The 27416-nt window shown below is 54.1% G+C and overlaps 4 protein-coding genes across 4 annotated transcripts; 1 reads left to right on the forward strand and 3 right to left on the reverse strand.

Annotated features, from left to right (window-relative positions):
- Positions 1–5: 5 nt before the first annotated feature.
- On the reverse strand, positions 6–6453 carry Garin5b (golgi associated RAB2 interactor family member 5B; the record flags this gene model as incomplete). Its single annotated transcript, XM_059252571.1, is given in 12 exon segments — positions 6–179; positions 182–255; positions 258–455; positions 458–1049; positions 1270–1346; positions 1440–1492; positions 1577–1680; positions 2753–2817; positions 3012–3036; positions 5349–5607; positions 5705–5859; positions 6070–6453. Coding segments are annotated over 12 exon segments (1926 nt in total), but the record flags the coding sequence as incomplete, so codon positions are not given.
- A 1820-nt stretch (positions 6454–8273) lies between these two features.
- Il11 (interleukin 11) lies at positions 8274–17865 on the reverse strand. Its single transcript, XM_059252563.1, has 5 exons — positions 17771–17865; positions 10929–11101; positions 10726–10812; positions 10474–10635; positions 8274–8795 (listed from the first exon to the last, which is right to left on the reverse strand). Exons 2-5 carry the CDS (start codon positions 10929–10931, stop codon positions 8625–8627), a joined length of 423 nt encoding a protein of 140 aa, XP_059108546.1. The 5' UTR covers positions 10932–11101; positions 17771–17865; the 3' UTR covers positions 8274–8624.
- Positions 17866–17899: 34 nt separating this feature from the next.
- Tmem190 (transmembrane protein 190) lies at positions 17900–19640 on the forward strand. The gene is made up of 5 exons (XM_059252562.1): positions 17900–18038; positions 18130–18165; positions 18956–19081; positions 19176–19260; positions 19372–19640. The coding sequence occupies exons 1-5, from the start codon at positions 17981–17983 to the stop codon at positions 19595–19597; spliced, it is 531 nt and encodes a 176-aa protein (XP_059108545.1). The 5' UTR covers positions 17900–17980; the 3' UTR covers positions 19598–19640.
- A 5452-nt stretch (positions 19641–25092) lies between these two features.
- On the reverse strand, positions 25093–25623 carry Tmem238 (transmembrane protein 238). Its single transcript, XM_059252575.1, has one exon. It carries the CDS (start codon positions 25621–25623, stop codon positions 25093–25095), a length of 531 nt encoding a protein of 176 aa, XP_059108558.1.
- Between the last annotated feature and the right edge of the window lie 1793 nt (positions 25624–27416).

Raw genomic sequence — 27416 nt, forward strand, 5'->3', positions numbered from 1 at the left:
CCCCTCACAGAGAACGGTCTGCTGTCCTCTAGGCAGGGGCCCCCAGCAGCTACCTCCTTGGTCAAGACCCATTTCTTCTGACTTTCTATCTCCAAGGACTTCAGATCAGGCAAGTTCACAGTTGTCTTCTCCATCTTTTGGACCCTTTCCTCTGACTTGCCCCTGCCCTTCAAGGCCTCCAGAGGTGATCTCCCTGGGTTTTGCTAATCAAGACCTCCTTGGATTGCTTCTTGGTGGTGGTACTGGGCAGCTGTGGGACGTGGTCTTCATCTCTACCGCTTTCCTTTTCTGCTCTCCCACCAACACCCCAGGTTCCTGTTTCCCTTCAGACTTTCTCTCAAGCATATCTCCTGCCTGTAACATGCTAGGATCCATAGGGGCCTTTGCCTTTGAGTCGGGAGCTTTCTGAGACCGGGCCGTTGGAGCCTGAGACTGAGTATTTAGAATAGAGTGTCCTTCTTTGGGGGCACAGCCTTCTGGGAACCCGCAGTTGCTTGTGGACGCTTCAAAACTGGGGTTAAAGTTTTCTGGGGTTGGGTAACTAGAACCGGGGTCTTCCGGGGGGGCCCAGGGACGGATGAGGTCTTCTGGGAACCAGAAGGTGGAGTCTTATGGAAGGGACTAGATTTGGCTGAAGACTTCCGGGTTGACCGTGGTGCAGCCGGGGCCTTCTGAGCTGGAGCCGGCTCGGCTGGTACCTTATTAGACTTGTCCCAAATGAACGGTGTTTTCCCTGATGTGATAGGGGAGGACATATATTTCATTGAGCCTATGGGCTTGGGCTTGGCTTTGTCACTGGACTTCGTTAAGGAAGAGCCCGGTGGGAAGATGTAGAAGGCAGGAGGGTAAGAAGACATGCGCAAGGGGGAAGACAGAGAGGTGGACTCAGTGTCTATAAACTTGTCGAGGTCTTGAGTCCACAGGAAGGTGTCCATGTGACCACGGGAGTCCCCGAAGGCTAAATCACAGGCGTTGTGAGAGACACGCTGTGTAGGAGTCTCAATCAGATGGCCCCGGCCTATGGTTCCCTCAGAATCAGATCCGTAGGTCTGTAGATGGATGGGGTGGGGGGTGTTCAGGAGCAGGGGAGACACAAAGCTTGGGAATCTCGTTTTCCAGCCTTCCTTCTTCCAATCAGGAGTCCACATTCCAACCCTCTTCCCTTGGACCCTGGAGTCCAGGCCCCAGCCCTCCTCCCTTGGAGCCTGGGGTCAGGCCCCAGCCCTCCTCCCTTGGACCCTGGAGTCTAGCCCCTGGTGAATAGCTGGCCTTTGAAGTGGAGTGGTCCTGGTTCATCGTGCCGGAGATGATGCTGAAGATGGTCCGGATGGTGATGCTGGCCTTCTCTGTAGGGCAGAAAGAAGTCTAAGCCCTCTGGGCAAGGGGTCAAATTCACAAGCAGGTTCATGCAGGGGACAGAGCATGGCTATTGGTCATACCAGAAACATGGATTAGAGTTTTGGATCCAGCAGGGCAGGCACCTGGGTAGGCCCTACAGAAGTAACGTGGTAGAACATTAGTGATATCGGAGCCAGGGTCCTAAACACAACCAGCCAAAACAATGCTCATTGCCTACTTCTTTTCTGTGACTTTCATCTGATCCTTAGGAGGTTGTAGTTGTGACCAGAGGAGAGGCAGAGAGTCACCCACAGCCTGAGACCTGAACCTGTGCTTGGCCATCTGTTCATGGGCAGAGAGGAGACAGTGAGAGGAGGGGCAGCCCCTGGGCCGCACAGTCATGCATGCATAAACACACACACACACACACACACACACACACACACACACACACACACATACACACACACACACACATACACACACACATACACACACACACACACACACACATACACACATACACACACACATACACACACACACATACACACATACACACATACACACACACATACACACACACACATACACACATACACACACATACACACATACACATACACATACACACACACACATACACACACACACATACACACACACACATACACACACACATACACACATACACACACATACACACACACACATACACACATACACACACACATACACACATACACACACACATACACACACACATACACACATACACACACATACACACACATACAACACACACACATACACACATACACACACATACACACACACATACACACACACATACACACACACACACACACACACACACACACACACACACACACGGTGATATATTGTGTACCCCAATAAAGCTTGTCAGAGGATCAGAGGACAGAGCCAGCCTCTAGATTAGGCATAGAGGTCAGACAGTGGTGCACACACCCTTAATCCTATCACTTGGGAGGCAGTGGTCCCTCTGGATCTCCATGAGTTCAAGGCCACACTGGAAACAGAGCCAAGCAGTGGGTGGCACACACCTTTAATCCAGGAAGTGACGGCAGGGCAGAGAAAGGTATATGAGGTGTGAGGAAACAGGAACTAAGGTGGTTCAGCAGAGACCCATTTGGGTGAGGACTCAGAGGCTTTCTGTCAGAGGATTCACGGAATTGGTGAGGTAAGAGGTGGTGGCTGTGGCTTGTTCTGCTTCTCTGATCTTTCAGCTTTTACCCCAATATCTGGTACCGAGTTTTTTTTTTTTTTTATTAAAAGACTATCTAATATTTGAATAACACACACACACACACACACACAGAGAGAGAGAGAGAGAGAGAGAGAGAGAGAGAGAGAGAAGCCCTGGCCGCCTCACCTTGTTCTTCCTTTGTTTTTGAGAAGAGAACATTTTGCAAGGAAAGGTGCGCTCAGCAGCTTCAGCTATGGAGAGAGGCGGAGAGAGGAGGGTCAAGGACCTCAGGGGGCACTGACATGGAGCAGACTCTAAGGACAAGGTGAGCTCAGCCAGGGGGTGCACAAGAACCTTCCAAAGTGTTTGAGCTCCACCCGTGCTTTGAGGGAGGGTACCTGACCTGCAGAGGAAGACGGCCCAGCCTTGCACAGGGATGGCTCACCTGTAAGTCTGCTTCCAGACTGGTCCTGTGGACAGAGGGGACAGTTTGCAGAGGTCTTTTACTGGTCCCCCCCCCTTCTTATTTTCATTCTCTTTTAGTTTCAGATTTGCTTATTTATTCTGTGTATGTGTATATATGAATGCCTGCATGTATGTATGTATACCACGTCATGTTAATGTGGGCTCCGCCCTCCTTTGGCTCACCTTAAGCTGGAGTTATAAGTGGCTGCAACCCACTCTTTATGAGTTTTCAGCACCCAAAAGTCCTCTGCCTCTTAACCACTGAACCACCTTTCCAGGCCCTTAAGATTGGTATTGTGGGGGCTGGAGAGATGGCTCAGAGGTTAAGGGCACTGACTGCTCTTCCAGAGGTCCTGAGTTCAATTCCCAGCAACCACATGGTGGCTCACAACCATCTGTAATGAGATCTGGCGCCCTCTTCTGGCCTGCAGGCAGAACGCTGTATACATAATAAATAAATAATTCTTAAAAAAAAAAAAAAAAAAAAAGATTGGTATTGCATGCACTTATTTATTTTGGGGAGGTGCACATGCCATGGCACCTCCCTGGAGGTCAAGGGACAGCTTTTAGGTGCTGGCTCTCTCCTTCCACTGTGTGGGACAGGGGCTCCAACTCAGGTGGACAGACTTGGAGGCAAGTGCTCTTACCCACTGAGCCCTCCTCTCACGTGAATTCTGGAGGCGGGATACACTTTACGTTCTCGAACTTGCAAGGTAAGCCCTTTGTGGACTCAAACTACCTCTCCAGCTCCTCCTTTTGTTTCTACTTTTTTTTTTTTTTCCCTTCGAGACAGGGTTTCTCTGTGTAGTTTTGGTGCCTTTCCTGGATCTCACTCTGTAGCCCAGGCTGGCCTCGAACTCACAGAGATCCGCCTGGTTCTGCCTCCCGAGTGCTGGGATTAAAGTCGTGCACCACCACCGCCCGGCTTGTTTCTACTTTTGTGTTGACCCAGGGTCTCACTTTATAGCCTATGGTGGCCTGAAACTCTCTGTATAGCCCAGGCTGGTCTCAAATTCATTGCAATCCTCCCCCACCCCCGGCTTTGGCCTCCCAAGTCTTGGGAATTACAAGCATGAGCCGCCAAAACTTTTTTTTTTTTTAAAGAATTGGAAATTCTTTTACATTACAGGGGCAGCGGTGGCGCACGCCTTTAATTCCAGCACTCCAGAGGCAGAGGCAGGTGGATCTCTGTGAGTTTGAGGCCAGTCTGGTCTACAGAGCGAGATCCAGGACATCCAGGGCTACACAGAGAAAACCCTGTCTCAAAAAACCAAAAGGAAGAAGAAGAAGAAAGAAAGAAATCACTCCCGAGAATGGAAAGTAGAGGCAAGAGCAGGCCAAGAGACTCACCAAGTAAAGACACTTGCTGCTGAGCCTCATGACCTGAGTTTGATCCCCAGGATTCACATGGTAGGCAAGAGCCAACACCCAAGTGTGTGCTCATGCTCACACACATACACAAAAAAGAGTGGGAATAAGGCTAGTGAGCTGAGGGTGTAAACCAGAAGAGCCTCAGATGTGCTTTGTTGTGGTTGCTTTGTTTTGGTCTTGGTTTTTCGAGACAGGGTTTCTCTGTGCAGCCTTGGCTGTCCTGGAACTCACTCTGTAGACCAGGCTGGCCTCGAACTCACAGAGATCCACCTGCCTCTGCCTCCCGAGTGCTGGGCTTAAAGGCGTGTGCCACCACTGCCTGGCCATAGCTTCAAATCTGTAATGAGCCTCCTACCTTCATCTCCCAACTGTGGAGATTACAGGTCTGTGTCACTGTGCCTGCCTGGGTGCTTGGACACTTTTTTTGGTGCATGCGTGTGTGTGTGTGTGTGTGTGTGTGTGTGTGTGTGTGTGTATGTGTATGTGTGTATGTGTGTGTGTGTGTGCAGGTGTGTGCATGTGGAGGCCGGAGGACATCCTCATGTGTCATTCTCACTGGCTGGAATCTACCAAGTAGGTCAAGCAAGGCCAGGGATCCATCTGTCTTTGCCTCTCCAGCACTGGGATTACAAGCATGTGCCGCTACACCCAGCCTTTTTATGTGGGTTCTGAGGGCGTTGAACTCAGGTCCTCATACTCCCAAGGCAATCTCTTTATCAACTGAGCTATTTCTCCTGCCCCGTGCCTTCTGTCTGTTACCTACCCAGCCAGCAACTTCATCCCTAGCTTTCCTTCCTTGGTCTCATGAGGTCAGACCCTCCTTTCAGACCCAGCATTCTAGGAACCCAGCTCTTTTTCCTGGGCCCCCTAGGCTTTGGGCTGTGGGTCCTCCGTTCTCTGTGGAATCAGGACAGTAGTCTCCAAGCCCGCCTTATTGAATCCCCACCTGAAGGCGCCAGGTGGAGGCTGGCGCTCCGTCTTGGGTCGTGTGCAGGGGGGGCATGCTCATGGTCTTGGGTGCCCAAGATATGGTAGGCTCATGAAGCAGGTTGATGAGGCGAAGCCAGCGGTCAAACAAGAAGCCCAGCTCATGGTCAGGGGCATCCAATTCCAGGTAGTAGTAGCGGCCGGTGATCAGCCGCAGCTTCAGGCGCCAGGTGGGCAGATCGTGGACATAGAGGTGGGCAAGGTCTAGAGGGATCATCCTGCGGGAGGTGGGAGACCTCCCGGGTAGCTAATGCCCCAGGTAAGATGGAGCAGAGCGAGCTGGGGTCAGAGCTCGAGAAACGAGGAGGAACGTACCTGGTCAGGTTGAGATTGGAGCAATCCCTGTCCTCCGGGGGTCGAGCAAGCAACAGAATGTCGGGCAGCACTAGACCGGGCAAGGACGCCGCTACACCCATAGTCAGCTTGTTGGTTTTGTGGTGCACTAACGCAGGAGCCCCGTGATTGGTCACCTGGGGCAGCCAGGGAGCAGGGCTGGGATCAGTCCTTTCTCCAGCATCCCCTCACCTCAGCACCTCCTTTTCAAACCCACTTCCTACCTACAGAAGTTCAAATTCCAAATCCCATTCAACCCACTCAGTCCTGGAGGGCAGGGGGAGTCCCTCTCTTCCTGTGTCTCAGCCCTCCTCCCCCATTTCCCCGGGGCGCAGGGAGCTGGGGACCTGGACAAAGTTACTCTCGAACATGGGCAGCGGGCGGAGGGGCAGGTACTCGCCCTTCTGGAGGGTCTTCTGCAGGTCCCCAAGGATGGGGACCCACTTCTGGGGTTCCTGGGGAGCCTGAGTACGCCGAATTTTAAACAGTCGTTTCATAGTGGTTGTCAGAACAGCGGGTGGGGGTGTACAGATTCAGGGGTCCAGGACCCAGGTGGAGCCCTGACCCCCACCCCAGCCCACCAGCCTTGGACCCTTGGGCTTCAAAGATGTCAGGAGCTCAGCAGTGACAGAAAGTGGAGTGTCCCCAGGGCTGAGAGACTCTGGTATGGCCATGGCCCTGCAGAGAGGTAGTCAGCTCTAGGCCGTGGGAGGAGCCTTTGATAGGGGCTTTGTGACCTCACTAGACACCAAGGGCCTGCTTCCTGGGAACTGTCCAGAGGCCTCATCCTTCTGGAATATGGCCTGGAGTCTTGAGAGCTGGGATTAGGTGACTCAGAACTCTGTCAGAACACCCCCTCTCCTGGGCCCAAAATTGTGGTGACACAGACCCCACCACCATAGGGGTCTGTGTTAGTACCTATACGGGGCCCATTAACCCAAAGACTTGAGTCACAAGCCAAGATCTGCTAGTGGCCCTCCTCCTGACACTCAGCAAGATCTAATGCCATGCTAAGCCTCCGTTTCTCAATGGTGTGTGTGTGTGTGTGTGTGTGTGTGTGTGTGTGTGTGCGCGCGCGCGCGCGTGCGTGCGCGTGCGCGCGTGCGTGTGACTTCACTGAACACTGGATTGTAAAGGGCCATCATAGCTGAGTAGGGTGACTACAAACTGTATTCCCAGCACTGGGGATACAGAGGCAGGAAGACTAAGTTTGAGGCCAGCCTAGACTACATAACAAAACCCCGGCTCAAAATAAATAAAGAAAGAAATAAAAAATAGATAATAAATACATGATGAATAATGAAAGTAAATCCAGGGCTTGGGGATGTAGTTAAGTGGTAAAGAGATTGCCTGGCATGCATAAGGCCCTGAGTTCAATCCCAGCACCACAATGACAGAAGGCTAACTCCCTGTGTGACCACAACAGCAATAAGCTGGGCATGGTGACATACATCTTCCGTCCCAGCACTCAGGAGGCAGAGGCAGGCAGATCTCTGTGAGGTCCAGGCCAGCCAGAGCCTCAGGGTAAAATTCAAAACAAACAAAAAGACCCCTACAGAAATCAACTCCTCTCATTTAAGCCTCAGTTTACCTCTTTTATAAAAACAAGTCATGTTTTGAAGATCTGGGACAATTGTTTTTGAGACAGCGTTTGTCTGTGTAGCTTTGGTGGCTGTCCTGGATCTCGTTCTGTAGACCAGGCTGGCCTCGAACTCACAGAGATTCACCTGCCTCTGCTTCCCGGGTGCTGGGATTAAAGGCTTGTGCCACCACTGCCTGGCTGAGACAATTGTTAAAGTTAAAAAAAAAACAAAAACAAAATTCAGGCTGAGCATAGCCCAGAACATGGGCTCCAGTCACCACATTTCTTGCTTCCTTCTGAGGCCTTTTTTTCTTGTGGCGTGTGTACGGTGGGGTGAGACAGACACTGATATTCTGTCATTCTAAAAATAGTGTTTATTGTTGTCTTTAAATGTGTCATGCAAAATACAGTCATGGTAAAAACTCTGGAAAATACAAGCACACGCGCACACACACACATACACACAAGTCACCCCACAGCCCCATCTTACGTTTTCAACCCTGAGACAGTCATTATCAACATTTTGGTGTTTCCATTTTGAAAAAAAAAAAAATCCATACTTAGGTATAGAAAGAGTGGTTCTGCCATCTGCCGCTCTCACGTGGCAGGGCCGCTCAACGTCATGAGCAGCCTTTGCCTGGATTTTTTAGACTGGCTGGTTAGTATTCCATCACACGGATGTCTCCCTTTTTATTCATCCAGCTCCCACCGGTGAACCTAGCAAGAATGTCGCCGGAAGGAACAACTCTGAGAGCTTTGCCGCTCTGTACCACGCAGGTGCCTTTAGTTCTAAGGCGATGTTCTGGAACCTTCTGTTAAATATCTGTTGAGGAGCTCTGAAGTGTTAGGCACCAGGTCAGACTCAGATCATTTAGGCATCCCTCTGCTATTCACCTTTAAGTGGATATGTATTTAAATCACCCCTTTTTCTGTCTCACAAAAACTTCTCACATTTTGGTATAAAATCCCTTAACATAAAAAGTAATTGTTTAATAAATAATGGAGGAAGCGAGGAAGACACTGTGGATAGATTTCATAGAGACCCCAGAATCCAGGATCTCAGTTCCCTGTTCTTCGAGGTCTCAGATCCACCTGTCCCCACCCACCCCCAATTCCTTAAATAAATAAGTATAAATAAGCCACACAGGTGACCCCACCCCACCCAGGTCTCCTGGAGGAAGTGTATCTAGCTGGGTGTCAGGTTGTGTGGGGTGTGGCATGCCCCTGATCATCATGCGCCCCGCCCCCCAGTACCAAAATAAATAAATAAATAAGATGTGGCTTTGAAAGATGATGTCAGTGGTGGCTTTCAGTCCTGCGTCACAGCCGAGTCTTTAACAGCAGCAGACCCCGCACAGCCCAGTCCAAGGTCAGGTGCAGCCCGCCTAAGATGGCGTGAGCAGCCCGGATGCTTCCCCAGGCAGAGGCAGGAGGGCCCAAGGGGACTGTGGGTTGGTCTGGGGTTCCCTGGGGCAAAGCCAGGCGAGACGTCTGTTAAAGAGGGAAACAAAATTAGCAAAAGGCAAGGGGGTTCCGTCTAGGATCTCCTCAGGGTCTTGGGTTTCCGAAAACTGAAGCTGGGTTGGACACAGTGGTTCACATCTGTAATCCCAGCACTCCAGAGGTGGAGGTAGAAGGATCAGGAGTTCAAGGCTTCATAGGAAAGGCAATTTGGGCTACAAGAAACCTTGCTCATAGCTAGGGGGTGGTGGTGGTGCATGCTTTTAATCCTAGCACTTGGAGGCAGAAGCAGACAGATCTCTGTGACTTGGAGGCCAGCCTGGTCTATAGAGCGAGTTCCAGGACAGGCTCCAAAGCTACACAGAGAAACCCTGTCTCGAAAAACCAAAAAAAAAAAAAAAAACTGAAAAGAAAAAGAAAGAAAGGAAGAAAGAAAGAAAGAAAGAAAGAAAGAAAGAAAGAAAGAAAGGCAGAACATAATCAATTGGGGAAGAAGACCACTGTTGACTTCTGGCCTTGAGGCTTGCACACACACACACACACACACACACACACACACACACACACACACACACCAAGGTTACTGTCCTAAAGGCCAAGTTAGGGGCTAGAGAATGACGTTTGTGATCCTGGTGCTTGCCAGGTCTTCTCAAGGGTGGTCAGGGCTAGATTTTTAGAGCTTGGAGTCTAGGGACCACATCTAGAGCCTGGGGCTAGGAGCAAGAATTTGAGATTTGAATTTGAGATTTGAAGGTCTTTGTAGTCAGGGACCAAAGTTTGAAGTCTTTTGGAGTATTGGGCCTGAGGTTGTAAAATTTGGAGTCTTGATATTTTTCAACCTCATGAGATTGGAAATGAGACACGGGACTGAGGTATTTACTTATTTTGAGACAAGATCTCATATAGCCCAGACTGGCCCCAGCCTTACTATACAGTTGAGGATGACCTTGAACTTCACCCTTCCGTTACCACCTCCCAAATACTGGGACTACAGTCAGGATCTACCATACCTAGATTTGCTATGTAGTCATTGTTAGCCTGGAATTCACTAAGGAGACCAGGCTGGCATGAAACTTGTAGTCTACCTCTACCTCTTGAGGGCCGAGACTACAGGCAACTGCCACCAAGCTCAGCTAGGGTCTGTACTTGAGGTCTGGCTTTATAGAGTGAGTTTCAAGGCCAGATGAGTCAGGATCTTGAATCTTAGGGGCCGGGGCTGGGTCCTTGAGATATGAGGATCTCAGGGCTGGGATCTGGGGCGGGTTAGGCATCTTAGGACCTAGGCCTCTAATTCTCATGGGAAGATTTGGATCCGGAGGACTCAGGGTAGGTTTCTTGGGTCTCAAGTCTTGGGATTCAGGGTCTAGACTTTCAGACAGGTTGTCAGTATTGGTGGGGTGAGTGTGTGTGGGGGTGGGTGTCTCATAGTATTATGGACTGGGGTTTAGAGGACACAGATCATGAACTGATGGCTTGGAGTCTTGGAGGTTAGTTAAGAGTTGCTCTGAAGAATTCTGGGGTCTTGGGACCTCAAGGTCTCATGGTTATGGGATCATGGCTGTCTCATTTGCAGGGATCAGATCTGGGGGTGCGGGGGCACTGGGTGCTCAAAGTCTGTCTGGGATCCTGAGAATCAAAATCTCAGACCACTGTTTCTTGGGGGTCAAAAGTTTCAGAACGGAGGTAAAGGGTCTTGGAGTCAGCATACCAAGAGCTGTAGACGACGGAGTAGTCGCTCCAGCCTGGCTTGCAGGGCACCCAGCTCTGGCTCCAGAGTCTTTAGGGAAGGACCACCTGCCCGGCGCAGCCACTGTACATGCCGGAGGTAGGACATCAAATCTACTCGAAGCCTTGTCAGCACCCCTGGAAGCTGAGGACCAGGGATGGAAATCAGGGGACAGTTAGCACACGTACCCCTCAGCCACCAATCTTTCAGTCCTCCCGACCAGCCAGCTCTCACCTGCAAAGATCCCAGCGTCCCAGCGCTCATGGCCAAGGTAGGTAGGGAGTCCAGATTGTGGTCTCCGTCTGCTGGGAATTTGTCTCTCTGGTGAAAAAGAAGCTGTTGAGGGGGACCCCAAGCCCTCCTGGTCTTCGGGTGCCCAAGAGAAGGAAGTGACTGTCATCCTATGCGGCCCCGGCCCTGTCCCTTCAGTCACCTACCATCTGCGCTGCTAGTTGCCGAGTGTCTCCCAGGAGGGATCGGGTCAGGAGGACAGCGCTGTCCAGATCTGCACGAGGATCTGGAGAGACTCGTGGGGAGCCAGATGGCGGCCCAGGGGCAACGGCTCTATCTGGCCAGAGGCTCAGCACCACCAGGACCAGGTGACAAACACCTGGAAACAGAAGGTGGGAGAAATCAGGCCAAACTCTGGGTCTGAGGGAGTGGGGCTGGGCTCTAGATTCCTGTCTCTGAGGAAGAAGAGCCAGAGTACAGGACCTGCCTGGGTCTGAGTGAAGTAGGCTGGGGTCCAGAATTTGGGTTTTGAAAGAGTAAGACCGAGGTCTGGACTTTACAGTCTGTAGAAGGAGGGATGGAGCCTGGATTCTGGGTCTGAGGGAGAAAGGCTGGGGCCCAGAACCCTGAGTCTAAATGAGGAGGTATGGGGTCTGGACTCTAAGGTCTGAAGGAGGAGGGCTGGAGCCTGGACTCCAGGTTCTGAGGGAGGAGAGCTGAGGTTTGGACTCCCGGGTCTGAGGGAGGAGGGCTGGAGCCTGAACGCCTGGATCTGAGGGAGGAGGACCTGGAGGTCTTGAGTCTCAGGGTGGGGCGCCCCGGGGCAGGTCGCAAAGCCCGAGCCCGGGCGGGCTTCCCTCTCCCTCCCTGGCTCTGGCTGCCCCGCCCGTCGGAGCAGACGCGGCCCGGGGCGGGTAGACGGGCCGGGCGTCTCCCGTCCGCCCCCGGACGCCGGAATCTGGGCCCCGGGGCGGGGCATGAGGGGGGAGGCACAGGCCAGAACCTGCCCCCTCCCCTGCCCAGGGAGCCTGAGCCGGCCTGGGAACAGGGGGGGGGGAAGGAGCCAGAGACTGGAGCGGACACCCGAACACACCGATTCCTCTCCAGGGAGGCGCCCCGGACCCCTTCCCGGATGCCCACGAAGGTGGCTGCGGAAAGCTGGACCGCTGGGTCGGGAAGGACCTGGGCGCACCTGGCCTGAGAGGCGCTCCGGGACGCACGCAGCGGGAGACCCGGCTGGCAGCGTGTGGGGCTCAGGGGCTTGGGACAGCTCCTTTGCCGGCTGCCCATCCCCCAGCTGCTCCGCCCACCTCCGAGACAACCAGCCAATCAGAGCCCCCCGGGCCTCCAAGCTCCTGTATCACACCCCCAGCCCGCCCCCTGGTCCCCTCTGGCTGCGGCCAGTCCTTCGCAGCCCCTCCTCGGCCCGTCTGTTGGTGCATCCGTCCGTCCCCTTGCCGGTGCGCATCTGTCTGGCTCTTTAAGCTCTCTGTCCACACCCCTCTTTCGTCTGCCTCGCCTGCCTGGTCCCCGTCCTCTGGGGCTTGCTGTCATCATCTGGGACTCTCTGCCTCAGTTTCCCTCCCTGAGCCTCGCTGTTGGGAGTTGGTGGTTGTCTCTGTCCCTCGCTTCCCGCTGACTCCCTGGGATACCCGGACCCTTCAGGGTCATCCCCCAGCATCTGCCGCTCTGTCAGTGTCTGGCTGTCCCTTGCTTCTTTTACTCGCGTTTTATCGATGTCTCTCTGTCCATCTCTCCTCTCAATCTCCTACTTTTCTGACTATTCTTTCTCTCTCCGCCGGACTCCCCATGACTCCTCTCTTCTGCCCTCTCTCCCTACTATGCTTCCCACCCTCCCCACCCCCCAATCCTTTCCTCCTTCCCCTCCACCCTGTCCCCTCACCCCATGAACTGGAACCAACTTACAGTTCATGTCCCCACAGGCCAGGGGTTCCCCAGGGCAGGGGGCAGGGAGCCGGGGGGGCCTTTAACCCTTCCCTGTCCGCTGCCGGGGGATCCCAGGGGGTCAGCTGGGCCTCGGCCTGGGGAGGGGAGGTATGTGAGTGTGAGCAGCAAGGGCCAGGCAGTGAGGGAGTGTGTACGCCTGGGGGGTTATATAGGGGGCCGGGGCGGGCGGGCGGGGGGCAGGCAGCAGGGGAGGGCGGCCTGACACATCCTGACTCACCCTCCCTCCTGCCTTTTCCATTCAGACGAGCCGGCTGCCTAGCAGGGCTCACACCGCCTTGCTCGGAGGAGGGCACGGAAGGAAAAGTTGGAAAAGTTGAAAAGTGAAGGGGGGGGGGTGGTCTGAGAGGGGCTGGTGAGGTCATTGGCGTCCCCTCCCTCCACCTCCATGGGCTGGGACACACACACAAGGCTCAAGAGCTCCATGGAGCCTGGGCTGTGGGTGGGGGTCTGGATGGACCAGCACTACCACTTCTGGAGAGATGGGGAGGCAGGCAAAGAGGCCAGTGGGGGGTCTGGGCAGACAGAGGTGAGAGGGGGGATCTAAATGACCAAGAAGGATGAGAACATTGGGACAGAGGTGGAGACTCCAAAACAGAGGACCACAGATGCCCCGAGATGGGGACAGAAGGACAGATAGATGCCCAGTCTCTGACATGCAGAATCAGGGAAACTGAGGAGCTGAGAGGTGTGGCTCATTTGGTGGAGCGATGCCTAGCATGCACAAAGGCCCTGGTTTTTATCCCCAGCACTGGGTGTGATAGTATACACCTGCAAGTGTCTGCACTTGGGAGGTGGAGGCAGGAGGTTCGCGAGTTCAAGGTCATCCTTAGCTACATAGTGAGACTGAAGCCAGCCTTGGCTACTTGAGACCCTATTTTTTTTAAAAGAACCAGAGACCCTGAGGAGAAGAGGGACATGGACCTGGAGAGAAGAAGCAGGCTGCAGAAGAATATACCAAGCCTATGGAGACGGCAAAGCAGGGTGACCAAAGATGGGGTCACCTGAGAGACAGAAGTTAGATGGGATGCGGAGGAGACAGGATGGGAAGGACCAAAAGAGAGGCATGGAGGCTCTCCACGGAGGTCTCTGGCTGTGTTGCCACACCACCTCCACCCCCACGCTGCCTCGATTCCCTTATCTGTAAATGGGGCTAATAAGACCATCATCTTCTAGGGCTGAGGGGATCGCCCGGTGGGTAAAAGTGCTTGCTGCACGAACATGCGGACCGGGTCGGATCCCCAGCACCTCTATAAAAAGCTGACACTGACACATGTATATGCAGCACTGTGGCTGGGTCGGTGGGGACGGCAGGATCGCTCCGGCTGGCTGACTTCCAGCCGAGCTCCCCGTTCAGTGTGAGACCCTTTCTCAAGGGCACAAGGAAGGTCGAGAGTGGCCTCTGTGCATGCGCACACAGGTACGACTACCCACCCACACATACACATACATACCTTCCCATCCCTAAACGCCACAGTGAGAGTAACTGGCAAACTATTCCTAGTTTACCAGTTTTCCAGACATACCGGTAGTCACTGGGAAAGGTGGCGAAACAAAGACAAAGCCACATCCAGAGAAGCGGATAGACATAATATTTGTCTATCCAGGTAAGGGCAGAATACACCAGACCGAAGCAATGCCCACACACCGTGCTCAATGGACGACTACCTTTGGCTCAGAATTCACAGTCCCTCGAGGGAGGGATGGGGACAAAGAAATGAACTCACACATCTCCAGAAGCCTCCTCCTCAGGAGGAGAATGAGATAGCTCAGAGCATAGGACAGTGACATGGACTTAAAAAAAAAAAAAATCTCTCTGCAGACCACCCATGCCCATCCTCTGCGACTAATGCATTGGCTGGAGATTGGGGGGTGGGGGTGCTGGCTCTGGGACTGACTGGCAGCCAAAGGCTTCCCCTCCCCACCTTCCACCACAAAGGGGGGGGGGGAAGAACTGCTCAGATCCCCCAGGAGGTGAGGTCACAGCCCCCCCATGGTGGGACATGACCTCATCGCCTCAGGTAAGAGCTCTTTCTCTCTTTCATGGTCTGTCACACCACCCCTTTGAGGGGCCCCCCAGGGGCCCTCCTCAGCCCCTGCTCCTGCAGGGACCCAGGCTTCTGACCACTGGCTCTCCGCCCCTCAGGGGGCCTGTTTCCGGCTGAGTCAGTGTGGGGGGCCCAAGGCTGCGTCAGTGAGGGGAGAGCTGACGTAGCGCCCCCCCCCCCCAGACCATGGGGGCTAGCCAAGGTGACTCAGGCCACCAGCCTGGGGAATGGACTGGCCTGAGGGGATAGGGGACTGGGCTTGCAGCCAGACCTGGACCAATACCAGGGACTGCAGATGCCAGCCCCTTCCCCCAACTGAGATTCAAGAACTCTACCATCTCCTCACCTTCCCATCCTCCCTGTTCCTCAAACCCAGGGTGCAGACCCCAGCCTGTCCCCCGCAGGCCCAGGGAGGGTCTCAGGTACTTAACCCTCCTGAGAGAGTTAAACTCAGACACAGGTACAGACCCTAGCCCTCCTCCCTTAGATCCAGGGCTCCAGACCCCACCCCTCCTCCATCAGACCCAAGGTCACAGGTACCCATCCCTCCTCCGTCAGACCCAGAGTACAAGCCCTATCTCTCTTCTCTCAGACCCTGGGCTCCAGACCTCAGCCCCCCTCCATCAGACCCAAGGTCACAGGTACCCAACCCTCCTCCATCAGACCCAGTGTACAGACCCTATCTCTCTTCTCTCAGACCCTGGGCTCCAGACCTCAGCCCCCCTCCATCAGAGCCAAGGTTACAGGTACCCAACCCTCCTCCATCAGACCCAGTGTACAGACCCTAGCCCTCCTCCATCAGACCTAGAGAACAGACCCCAGTCAGCCCTCCTCCCTGAGACCCAGGGTACTAAACCCTCATTTTTATATAAGAGGAAGAAAATTCTGATGTCCAACAATTGGGGGACCTTGTGCTTGAGGAAGTCTGTGGGTCTGGGTCATGGGCCGTTGCTAGTTTTTAGTCCTGCCTCACTCTTCACCCCGGGGGTTGTGGGGAAAGACTCATCTTCCCCAGGGTGACCACAAAAGGACTGAGGAGTGGACTTGGGACTCCTGGGCCTTCCTTTGGTGAGGGTAGGAGTACCAGTCCTATGGAAATGAGACAAAGACAGAGAGAGACAGGGTGGGAGACTCTGGGAATCCCCCAAATGATGGAAGACCGAGACAAACAACACACACACAAACAGGATCTCAAAGTCCCGTGACAAGAAGACAGATGCAAGAAAAGTTGAGCTTGAGTACTCAGAAACCAAGAGGAGGCAGAGAGCAGAGGACCTCGGAGGCTTTAGAGGCATTTGACATGTCCCTAGGATGTGAGGGTCTAGCCAGGGGGGCCTCGATGGTGTGCTGGCCCCTGGGTGAGCTGGTGCTGGCTGGGTGTGATGTCAGCACATCCCAGGCTGTGTGTGTCCGTCTGTCTGTCCCTGGGGGGTCCTGTCTGGCCTCTGGGGGGGTGACGGGGCAGGTCAGCCACAGAGGCAGCCCAAACCTGTCATTAGTGGTGAGGGCCTTGACGGTGCACCCCCCCAATCCCAATCCGCGGTCCAGCGCCAGGCAGCCCCACCCCCCACCCCCTCCTTGATCCCTGAGGAATCCAGGGAATTGGGAAGTGGGTCCAGATGGTGTTGACACAGGAAACGGTCAGCAGCTGCCCGGCCTCAGCCCCACAACCCCTCTGACCCCCACCCCCATACCCCCTGCCGAGCCCCCTCGGACCTGTGTCATCTCTGACGGAGTCAGCCCAGGGCCCACTCAGCACCCTCTAGGATGTTTACTGGAGGACCCGGGGATGAAAGGGATAGGGATTCAGCCTTGTAGGCTTCTTGGGAAATAGGGTCTGAACTCAGACCCCTCCCTCCCACAGAATGGACAACCCAGGTCCCAGCCCTGTTCCCTCAGATCTGGAGTCCAGGAGGCCCAGACTTACTTAGAATCAGGGGTCCAGACCCTAACACTTCTCTCTCAGACTTTGGGAGCCCCCCTTCTTGAAATCCTGGAGTCTAGGATCTAGCCTTCTCCCTACTTAGACTCAGGGGTTCATCCCCAAGCTTCAGGAGTCCAGGATCTAGCTCTCCCTGCTCAGACCCAGGGTCCTATCCCCATTTCTCCTCCCTCAGATAAAGATCAGGACCTAGTCCTCCTTAGACTCCTGGTCCCACTTAGGCCCAGGGGCCCAGACTCCAGCCTTGCTTCTTCCTTTAGACCCAGGGTTCCCTTCCCCAGACCTCGTCATTCCCTCAGACCCAGGAGTCCCATCTTTCAGTCCTCCTCCCCCACCCCCTTGCCCCCAGATCCAGAGGTTCATGCCCCAGCCATTCCACAAGTCCAGGGCTGAGTCCAGACCTCTCTCAGGAACTGAAGTCCCCTTCTCACTCTGCCAGTGGATACTGAGCTCAGGTGAACTAGGAAATAGAGACGTAGCATACACACACCCCAATCTGGCTTCCTGGAAGCCTGGTCCCTCAGCAGACTTGGGTAGACCAACCACAAAGAAAACAACTTGAGACGCCCTAGTTTGTGTTCCCTCATTCACAGATGGGGAAACTGAGTCTCTTTGTCAGGAGTCACCATCACAGCCTCTAACAGTGTCCACACCTCAAGCTCCGCGGGGCCAGGCATGGTCAGTCAGTCCTGCAGAGGCCTGGTACAGCCTGAGATGAGACTCCCAGGGCCACCCCACAAGCCCCCACTGCCCCTTCCTCCTCCTAGTCTGGTTGCTGGGGAAACCTTTTCTAACAATGGGGTTCAATGAAACCCCATGTCCTAGGGCCAGTTTTCCTGGTTGCTAAAAGAAAAGACATCCCAGCAATGAGGATTTCTGAACTTGGGCCTCGTGAGGCTGCCTCTTTGGACTTCGGGTTAGGAAAGAGAGGGATTCTGCAGCTCGGAGATCTCCCCTGTCCCAGATCTGTACCCTGTCAAGTACCCCATGGAAAAGGAGAGACATCTCTAGCCCCAGGCTTGGTCCTGGCTTCTCCTTCCCTCTTCCCTTGCTGAGAAGACCCTGAATCTGAAATCTCCCAATGCCCACCCACCTCTTCTCCATAGATGCTAAGGGAGCTACTCCCTAGACAGAAATGATGGGGCCAGGGCACCCCTCCTTATGAACCCCTTGCTGAGGGGACTCCCTGGCAACAGAACTAAGAATTCTGGGGCTGAGGCTTTGGGGCGGGGCCCAGTTGTTGCTAGGGTGATGTCCTTCAAGGTTTCTCTCCATAGAGGCCCCAGAGGTCTGGGGAGGTAACATGGTGGGGTCTGGGATCGCAGCTTTGGGCCTTCTCCTGCTGATGCAGGGCTCAGTAGGTGAGGGTACTGATAAGGACATTAGGGGGCTGTGGACAGGGCCACCCTGGCTGCCATACAGTCTCCCAACATCACCCCTTTTCTCCCACAGATGCGAATGGAATCCAGGGATTTTTCTATCCATGGAGTAAGCAGGGGACAAAATCCTGGGGCTCCAGGGAGGGTATCCCAAATTAAGACTGCAGGGTCTGAGAAGGGCTGGGATGTGGGCCCCTGGGTCTGAGGGGGGGAGGGCTAGGAACATAACCTCTGGGTCTTAGGAGGGCAATGCTAGGGCCTTAACCTCTGGGTCTCAAGGAGGACTGAAGCCAGGACTCTTGGGTCTGAGGGAGGAGAGCTGGAGCCTGATCCCTGGGTCTGGAGGAAGGGCTAAGGATTAGACCTCTTCAGATATGAAGAAAGAGGTCAGGGAACTCAACCCTGGGTATGGGGGTGTGTGTGCTAAGGCCTGGACCCCTAGATCTGAGGCAGAAGATCAGGACACTCAACCTCTAGGTCTGAGGGAGGAGATGAAGAGCCTGAAAACTCTGATTATAAAGGAGGAGGGCTAGAGCTTTGATCCCTGCTTCTGAAGGAGGGTTGGGGCCTAGAACCCTAGGTCTGAGGTCTGAGTAAGGAGAGCTGGGGCCTTGACTCCTGGGTTTGAGGGAGGAGGGCTGTGGTATGGACCCTCTGAAGGAAGAGGGCTGGGGTCTGGAGGCCCAGGTCTGAGGGAGGAGGAATGGAGCCTGAACTTGTAGGTCTGAGGAAGGAGCGACGGAGTATGGGCTCCTGGGTCTGAGGGAGGAGAGATGGGTCCCATATAGAATAGTGCCCCAAACACAGCACCCCAGCCCCACAGCCCGGCCTTGGCACCCTTGGGTCTGTAGCCTTCAGGGCCAGTTCTGCTACTTAACGCCTACTGTGGTGACCCTCAGGTTGTGAGGGAGATGTGTGGGACCGAGAGAGCTGTGGAGGTCAGGCAGCGATTGAGAACCCCAACCTCTGCTTGCGTCTGCGATGCTGCTATCGGGACGGTGTGTGCTACCATCAACGGCCAGACGGTGAGTGGCCTGGCCCTGGCCCGGAACTGGATGTTCCAGAGGGCGAGGGGCACAGCTGCTGGATCCCTGGACCTTCCCCCTCCCCTTTTTCTAGAAAACATGCGCAGGAAGCACATGTGGGCACTGGGCTGGACGTGCGGCAGCCTGCTCTTGCTGATCGCCAGTATCTGCCTCTTCTGGTGAGTGCGGTGGGGGAGGCCGGCCGGCCGGCAGGCGTGGCTCTCCACAGAAGGCGCAGGGGGTTCAGGGGGTTCAGGGGGTTCAGGCTGCACGTACGCTCTCCTCGCCAGGTGGGCCAAGCGCCGAGACATGCTGCACCTGCCACACTTTCTACAGGGGAAATGCGACCTGTCACGAACAGTCTCCCTACTGTCTAAGGACCGACCATCAAGCAAGAAGTCACCCACGGTTACCACGACTGTCTCAGTGCCCATGGAGGGGACAGAGCCCTCAGGGACCACTGAAGCGGAAGCTACAGAAGGCGGAGATGACACCGAGGGAGGAGATGAGGATTAGGGGCAACTCTGTAGGACCCCTCAATACAGACATGGCATATAAATGTGTGTCTTCTTTTGAGATCCGTGGGGAGCCGGGGGCTTTATGGGAACCCTGCAGCACGTGTGTTTGAGAAAGCACACGGGGTAAGCACTGAGTGGGAGCACTAGGTTGTTATGACTGGGGGCTGTGAACTAAGTGTAGGGAAGCTCTGGTCTGAATGAGTTCTGGGGACACTTGGCGTGGGTCTGAATTGTGGAAGTGGACTGGAGGTAGTTCTGGGTGATGAGGGAGCTTGTGGGAACTATAAGGAAGTGAGCTTGCAATAGGGGGGGTTGGGGGACCAGGGACACACATATCCATGGGAATGTGTCCTGAGCCGTCCTATTTCAGGGAGCACCTCTGACTGACTACGCCTCTGCTCTCACACTTCTCTTGCCCACCCCCCACCCCCACCCCAGCCCCAGTGCCTGAGTGGGTACAGAAAAGTATGGGCTTGGGGCTGGAGACAGGTTCAGAGCACTAACTGCACTTCCAGAGGACCTGGGTTCAACTCCCAGCAACCCACACAGACGCTCACAGCTCTCTGTAACTCCAGTTCTAGGGGCCCTGACACCCATGGTGAAACACTAATGCACATTAAAAATAAATAAAGGGAGTACGGGCATCGTCCAGCAAGGACTTGCACTGTCCCGGAGTCCCCACTGACCACGCCTTTCCTTGGAAGTGTGTCGTCTGCACTCAGACTCAGCCTGCCAATCTGCCCTTTCTCTCCTAGTCTTGCAAGCATCCTGCATCAGTGCTACCCTCTATAAGGACCACCCCCACAGTAAATATCTTGCAAGTTCAGTAGACCCCCCCTCCCCTGGTGTCTGCTCTTCTTGGAAGATCAAACTACCCTAATGGAAGTCTGGGCTGGGTGGGTGGGTCTGCACTCAAGAGCCTCTCACGTCCCTGGTGCCCCTGGTGAAGGGCCAGTGAGAAGTTGGGATCCTATATCCCCAGTGGCTCAAGGGCCTCCAAGACCAAAGGTGCCTTGGTCTGGCAGGAAGTTTGTATCAATCTCCTTCACCAATTCAGGCCCTTAACCAGACAGGCAGACAGTGCTCCAAAACCGAGACATTTATCCAAGTGAGGGGACAGGTGGGTATCCTGGTGATGTACAGGGCAGCTGCGCATCTCCGTCAGGTCCAGGGGGATGAGGTTGTCTGTGGGAAGGGAAGGTGGGGTTAGTGAGCAGTTAGGATTGCTCCTCTTTGTCCTCTTCTGAGGTCCCCGTCCAGGAAAGGCCAGGGAGCCCCTGACTCACTGATGGGCACTCAAGCTCACCTAGCCCCCTCCCTCCATCTGCTGCAGAGCCCCAGGAGTGCGTGTGTGTGCACAAGTGTGTGTGCCTTTCCCTCACCAGAATCCACTGACACAGGTGAGTCTGTGGCAGGAAACAGCGGAGAGGCACAGAGACGGGGGGAGGAACAGAGCTGGAGAAAACAGGCAAAGACAGAGAAACAGCTGAGGGAATCCCAACACCTGCAAGGCTGGGAAAGAGGATCTTCAAGGCCACTCTGCAATGCAGAGTTTGAGGCCAGCCTGGGCTACAGACTGTGAGATCCTGTCGCAAAAAAGTCAAGCCAAGGGGGCTGGAGAGCTAGGTACGGTTGCTTGCTACCAAGCCTGAACACCTGTTTGCTCCCCTGGACCCCTGTGGTGGAAGGGAGAACCCGCTCCTGCTGGTTATCCTCTGCTCTCTACATGCACCCCACAGCACAGACAGATGCACACAGATCCAACATAAATAAATAATTAAAAACAAAATGGAAACCAAGCTGAAAAGAACCAAGCCAGACGAGGTGGCTCAAACCGTAACCCCAGCATGTAAGAGACAGGAGACTACCACATATTAAAGGCCAGCCTATGTTATATAATGAGACCATGTTAGGAAAGGGGAGTCAGGAGGAGGAGGGAGAGGAGGGGGAGGGGGGGAGGAGGGAGAGGAGAAGGGAAGAGGAGAGGGGGAGGAGAAAAAGGAGGGGGAGGAGGAGGGGGAGGAGGAACAGGAGGGAGGAGGAGAAAGGGGAGGAGAAAGAGGAAGGGGAGGAGGAGGGAAACAAGGAGGGGAAGAGGGGGAGAGGAAAAGGGAGGAGGAAGAGGAAGAGAAGGGGGAGGAAGGGGAGGGAGAGGAGGAGAGGGAAGAGGAGGAAGGGGAGGGGGAGGAGGCAGGGAGGAGGAAGGGGAGGGGGAGGAGGGGGAGGAGGAGAAGATTTGCCCATGTGTGAATTTTGGTCCCGGGGAAGTCAGCATTACTAGAGCATGCCCTTGTGTCCAAATTCAAGTTCTTTGAGGTCTACCCAAATGCACACTTCCGAGTAACGTGAAGATCGTCAAGAGCCATTTTAACCACAGATGGCTGTTCTGGCATATGTCAAATGTTGTAATCCAACATTGGTTCATGCTTCACACATGCATAGTTGATCAGTCTTTAAATATTGTGTGGGCTTTTTTGTTTTTGTTTTTTTGGTTTTTGAGACAGGGTTCAGGGTTTCTCTGTGCAGCTTTGGAGCCTTTCCTGGAACTCGCTCTGTAGACCAGGCTGGCCTCGATCTCACAGAGATCCGCCTGGCTCTGCCTCCCAAGAGTGCTGGGATTAAAGGCGTGCGCCACCACCACCTGGCGATGTGTGAGTATGTTTTAAGATTTATTTTTTATTTTATGTGTATGAATGTTTTGCCTGCTTGTATGTCTGTGCACATGTGTGCCTGGCCTGATGCCTCAAGAAGAGGCCAGAAGAAGGCATGAGATCTGGAATTGGAGTTGCAGACACTTGGGAGCCGCCATGTGGGTGCTGGGAATGGAACTCAGGTCCTCTGCAAGAGCAGCCAGTGCTCTTAACCTCTGAGCCATCTCTCCAGCCTCTGTTTTGGTGTTTTGAAGCCTGGCTAGCCTAGAACCCACTATGAACATTAGGCTGGTCTTGAGCGTCCCGTGATTGCCTGAGTGCTAGGATTATGGGGATTACCGACCACGTCTGGTTTTATGTGGTGCTGGGAACTGCACCCAGGGTCACGCATGCTAGGTAAATTCTCTACAATTGAGCCACACCTCCAGCCCTAGCTGTTCATTCTTGAACCACTTTCCTCATTTGAACCCTAGAACACAGAATCCAATTCTTAGCTCTCACAAAGCACAGAATAGAATTAATAATACTCTGGATGCTCAAGAGAAAAATAAGAATGTCTTAGTGGGTAAAAGCACTTGCCATATAATCCTGACAACCTAAACTCTGTGGTGGAAGGAGAGAGCCCATGTGTGAAAGTTGTCCTCTGACTCTCACAGATGCACTACGGTACGCTCACTAGAGTTCACACACACACACACGCACACGCACACAGAGGCACACAGGCACACAGGCTCACAGGCATACACAGAAGGTTTTAGGGTTTAATTCTTGTACAGAAATCCCGCTTAGGAAATGGATTCAGTCACTCCCATCCGCCCACAAACCCATCCATTTTTTCACGTATCTACCTGCCCAAACTATCCATCCAACCACTTCTCTTCATCCAACCCTACCTGTTCACGCCCCCATTCACCCATTACATCTACCTATTAACTAATCTGAGGTTGAAGCAGGAAGACCACACATTGTGAACCTGGGGTACACAGCAAGACTCCATCTCAAACACAAAATAAAACCATCTCATTTACCTATCCATCCATCGGTCCTATGAAACCAGCTACGTACCATTCTACTTGTCCATCAGTGAATCCATTCATTAATTCTTCTGCTCCCATGCACCCAATTCATCAACCAACTCTTCTATAAACCATTCCAAACCACCCCATCCATCAGCCAACTCATCCATGCTCCATCTACCCATCTATCAACTAAAACGCATGCATCCATCCACCTACCCATCTTCCATTCATCTTGTAACACACTTTATCCATCCTCCATCCACCATCTACTTATTGATCCATCCTTCCACTCGCCTACCCATTCTCAACCTTTCCTGAGTTCACAGTTTTTGCTGGGTAGTGTTAGGAACAAAAGACACCAAAGACTCGGGCTTTCCCTGTACAGGGCTTCCAGTCAGGTGTGAGAACCAGCTCGCAGAGACATACTTTATGGCTATCCAAGTGGGCACAGGAGCGGCTCAGACAATATGAATACTCAGAGGCATGAGCTGATGCCTAAAGAACATGCAAGTTTCCTGGCTGGATGGCAGACAGCAAGGGCCCTCCTGGTTATAAAGGACATCTGTCTGTCTGTGGTCTGAGAGATACAAGTGTAGATCACCGGTGGTGGTGGTGGTGGTGCACACTTTTAACCCCAGCACTTGGGAGGCAGAGGCAGGCAGATCTGTGAGTTCTGAGTTCGAGGCCAGCCGGGTCTACAGAGTGAGTTCTAGGACAGCCAGGATTGCACAGAGAAACCCATCTCAAAAAAAAAGAAACAAACAAACAAACAATGTGAAAGAAGCTGAACTACAAAGGTTCCACACATTGGCAAGTGGCAAGTGGGTTTAATAAGAGGGCAAGAGAGAGCCCTAGCCAGTCTTTGAGCAGAAGCCGGAAAGCTGAAGAAGTGTGTGTGTTTAAGAAAGGGAATATCAGGGCTGAAGTGATGGCTTAGCGGTTGAGAGCACTGGCTGTTCTTCCAAAGGACCTGAGTTCAATTCCCAGCCCTCACATGGCTCACAGCGGTCTATCACTCCAGTTCCAGGGGATCTGGCATCCTCACACAGACATAGTGCAGGCAGAACACCAATGCACATTAAAAATAAGTAAAGCTTTAAAAAGGGAGGGGGAACACAGGGGCCAGGCAAGGTAGCTCATTGGGTAAAGGTGCTTATGATGACCTGAGTTTGATAATTAAAAAATAAAATTTGGGCGCGTGGTTAAGAGTTTTTTCTGAGAGAGAGAGGAGAGGGAGGGAGGGAAAGAGAGAGAACCCAAGTTCAGTTGCCAACACCCATGGCAGGGGTTCAAAACTGCCTATAACTCCACTCCGGGAGTGGTGGCACAGGTCTTTAATCCCAGCACTCAGGAGGCAGAGGCAGGCCGAACTCTCTGAGTTCGAGCCCAGCCTGGTCCACATATCAAGTTCCAGGACAGCCAGAGCTACATAGTGAGATCTTGTCTCGAACAACAACAGAGAAAGAGAAGGCATTGAGGGTGATTCCCCTCGCCATGTGCCCACTGTTCCTTCGCCCCTGCCTTCTCATTAGGACACCCTGTCTGGACACATGGCACGCTTCCGCCTGCACATTATGTGGTCCAGACAAGCATGGCACCTACCTCCGGGGCTTACTGTACAGTAACAGTAATGAACTCGGAGAACTGGGTACAGAGAGGGGATGGGATGAGGCCTAGTTAGTGCACGTGGGGCAGAGAGAGGGTGCGCCTGGAGGCCGAACCTCGTCCCACCCATCCTTCAGCGTCTCTGCTATCTCTGACTCACCCCCCGCCTCGGGTCTCCCCACCACCTCTCACTCTTTCTCCGAGTCCTCACCTGGGGCTCACTCGCTGCCCGCGCCCGCCGCTCCAGGCCCCGCCTCGAGCGTGGTGAGCTGCAGACGCACGCGGCGGGAGCCGGAGGCGGACGCCTGGGGCGCGCGGGGCGCTCGGCGCGCGGCGCGGGCACCCGGGGCCGCGCGGGGATTGGCGGTGGCGGGCGCCGACCAGCGGCGGGACAGCTTGCGGGCGAGGCGGGCGATCGCCGAGGGCCGCAGGCCGTAGTCGCGCTCCAGCTCCTGGCGGGAGATCTCGATGTTGCCGGTGTACCAGAGGATCCAGCCCAGCAGGCTCAGGAAGACCAGCAGCGCCCCGGAGTAGATGAGCAGGTCCCCGAAGTCGCGGCCGCGCACCTGCAGCTGCGCGAACACGCCGGTCAGCAGCGCCGCCATGCCCGCCACGTCCAAGGCCACCGCCAGCAGCAGCGCCATGCGGCAGCGGCCCAGGCCGGCCGCCGGAGCCGGGGCGGGCGCGGGTGGGGACGAGGCGCCGGCCGGGGACGTCTGGGAGCCGCACACCGGTGACACCGCCGCCATGGCCCTCGGTGGCCCGCCGCCGCCGCCGCCGCCTGCTCCCCGAGAGCGTCCCGGGGTGCGGCTGCCCGGGGCGGGGTCAGGGCCCTGCGCCAGGTGTGCCCAGCGCCTGTATGGTCACCTGAGCCCGACTGGAGCTCACAGCCTGGACTTGGTGGCCCGGGTGAAGCCCTGTGTGGCTCAGAGGTCTGGGAGGGGGCAGCGGCGCACGACCCTGCCGGTTCAGGAGCGCCAGGTGATTAGGGTCGAACTTGATGGTGGTGTAAGTTAGCTAGATGTTGTATCTATTTAAGTGCCCGCCTCCTGAGGGCCTCCTGTGCCATCGGGCCCATGATGAACCCAAATGGGGATCAGAAACAATCGCTGGGCAAGCTGGGGATGTAGCTCACTTGGGAGAGTGCACGCGGGACACCCTTGTGCTTGCTAGGCATATACTTGCCTAGCATGGTTCCATGCTCTGCACAGCACAAAAACATTCTCTCGGGGAAAAGAGCAGCGGCCAAAGCCCTGAAACTCTCTTGCTCTTTTGGGATCTCCTGTGTGCGCAGCAAGGCCTTGTGAACCCAGGGTGGGAAAATGAACCCATCTCTCAGGTGCTGGCTGACACCATCTGACCCACAGCACACCCAGGTCAGGGCTGTGCTAGTCAGATGTGACCCTGACAAAATCCCTGCCCTCAAGTAGTTCCTAGTCACAATTCCCGAAATTCCCAGGAAAGGTGTCCAGAGGAGGTGGCATAGAAACTGGCTGTTTTGTTTTGTTTTTCAAGACAGTGTTTCTATGTGTAGCCCTGGCTGTCCTGGAACTCGCTCTGTAGACCATGCTGGCCTCGAACTCAGAGATCTGCCTGCCTCTGCCTTCACCACCCGGCGAAACTGTGGCTTTCTTATTGATAGATTCTTCTAGAAAAAATCCTTCCCTGCTGTGGAAGCTGGTCTATGAAGATGGCTTTGACTTCAAGAGGACTTTAACAGATATGGCCAGGGCACTCTGGAGGTGGAAGGCAGCACAGCCCGGGCAAACGTCTGGGCCGACCTATGTGGAACACTAAGCAGAACCAACATCTTCCACACATCTGCTCCCTGGAGTGGGAAACTTCGAGACAGTTCTGTCTGGGTTCTCCCAGTTGAAGAAGGCTCAGGATGATGGAGGAGGAAGTTACATTTTCTTTAGTGATGTAGCCACTGATAAAATGCACTTGCTCCTGTAAACAAACTCTCATCCACGAGCCTGTAATCAACACCAAGGAAACTCACTGGGACACACACATATACAGATTAACTGCAGTGTGTGGATATGATCAAAATGCAGTATATACACACATATACACATATGAAAATGTCATTTAAGCCCATATTATGCACAATTAATAAATGCTAACAAAACATTAAGAAAGACTGGAGCAAATTGCCAGTGGGCTGCCGGAATTGGCCAGATGTGCTGAGGACAGACACGGAGTATTTCTGCACAGACTGAGTCAGGCATGAGAGAATAAAGTGAAGGTGGCAGCCCCACCAGCGTATTTCTGGAGAGGTTTGAACATGGTCCACTGGGCCCTGGTGCTCTCGTGGGAGAGAGTTCAGTGATTATGAAGACTCCATGCCACATCAATGCTTAAAACAGTCCATGCGTCCTTTGAAAGATTAAGTCGTGACGGTTAAGAGAACTTGCTGTTCTTGCAGGGGACCCAGGTTCAATTTCCAGCATCCACATGGCAGCTCACAACTGTCTCTAACTCCAGTTTCAGGGAATCTGACACACACACACACACACACACACACACACACACACACACA

The sequence above is a fragment of the Peromyscus eremicus genome, unplaced genomic scaffold (assembly GCF_949786415.1).
Source record: "Peromyscus eremicus unplaced genomic scaffold, PerEre_H2_v1 PerEre#2#unplaced_72, whole genome shotgun sequence".
Classification (NCBI taxonomy): Eukaryota; Metazoa; Chordata; class Mammalia; order Rodentia; family Cricetidae; genus Peromyscus; species Peromyscus eremicus.

Coding starts and splice junctions, on each gene's coding strand:
- Il11 (XM_059252563.1), bottom strand. Junction 10,636..10,725: donor GGACGCTGGGATCTTTGCAG/GTGAGAGCTGGC, acceptor CCTGGTCCTCAG/CTTCCAGGGGTGCTGACAAG. Junction 8,796..10,473: donor TCCGTCGTCTACAGCTCTTG/GTATGCTGACTC, acceptor CCTCTTTAACAG/ACGTCTCGCCTGGCTTTGCC.
- Tmem190 (XM_059252562.1), top strand. CDS start 17,981: ATGGTGGGGTCTGGGATCGCAGCTTTGGGCCTTCTCCTGCTGATGCAG. Junction 18,039..18,129: donor GCTGATGCAGGGCTCAGTAG/GTGAGGGTACTG, acceptor TTTCTCCCACAG/ATGCGAATGGAATCCAGGGA. Junction 18,166..18,955: donor GGGATTTTTCTATCCATGGA/GTAAGCAGGGGA, acceptor GGTGACCCTCAG/GTTGTGAGGGAGATGTGTGG.
- Tmem238 (XM_059252575.1), bottom strand. CDS start 25,623: ATGGCGGCGGTGTCACCGGTGTGCGGCTCCCAGACGTCCCCGGCCGGC.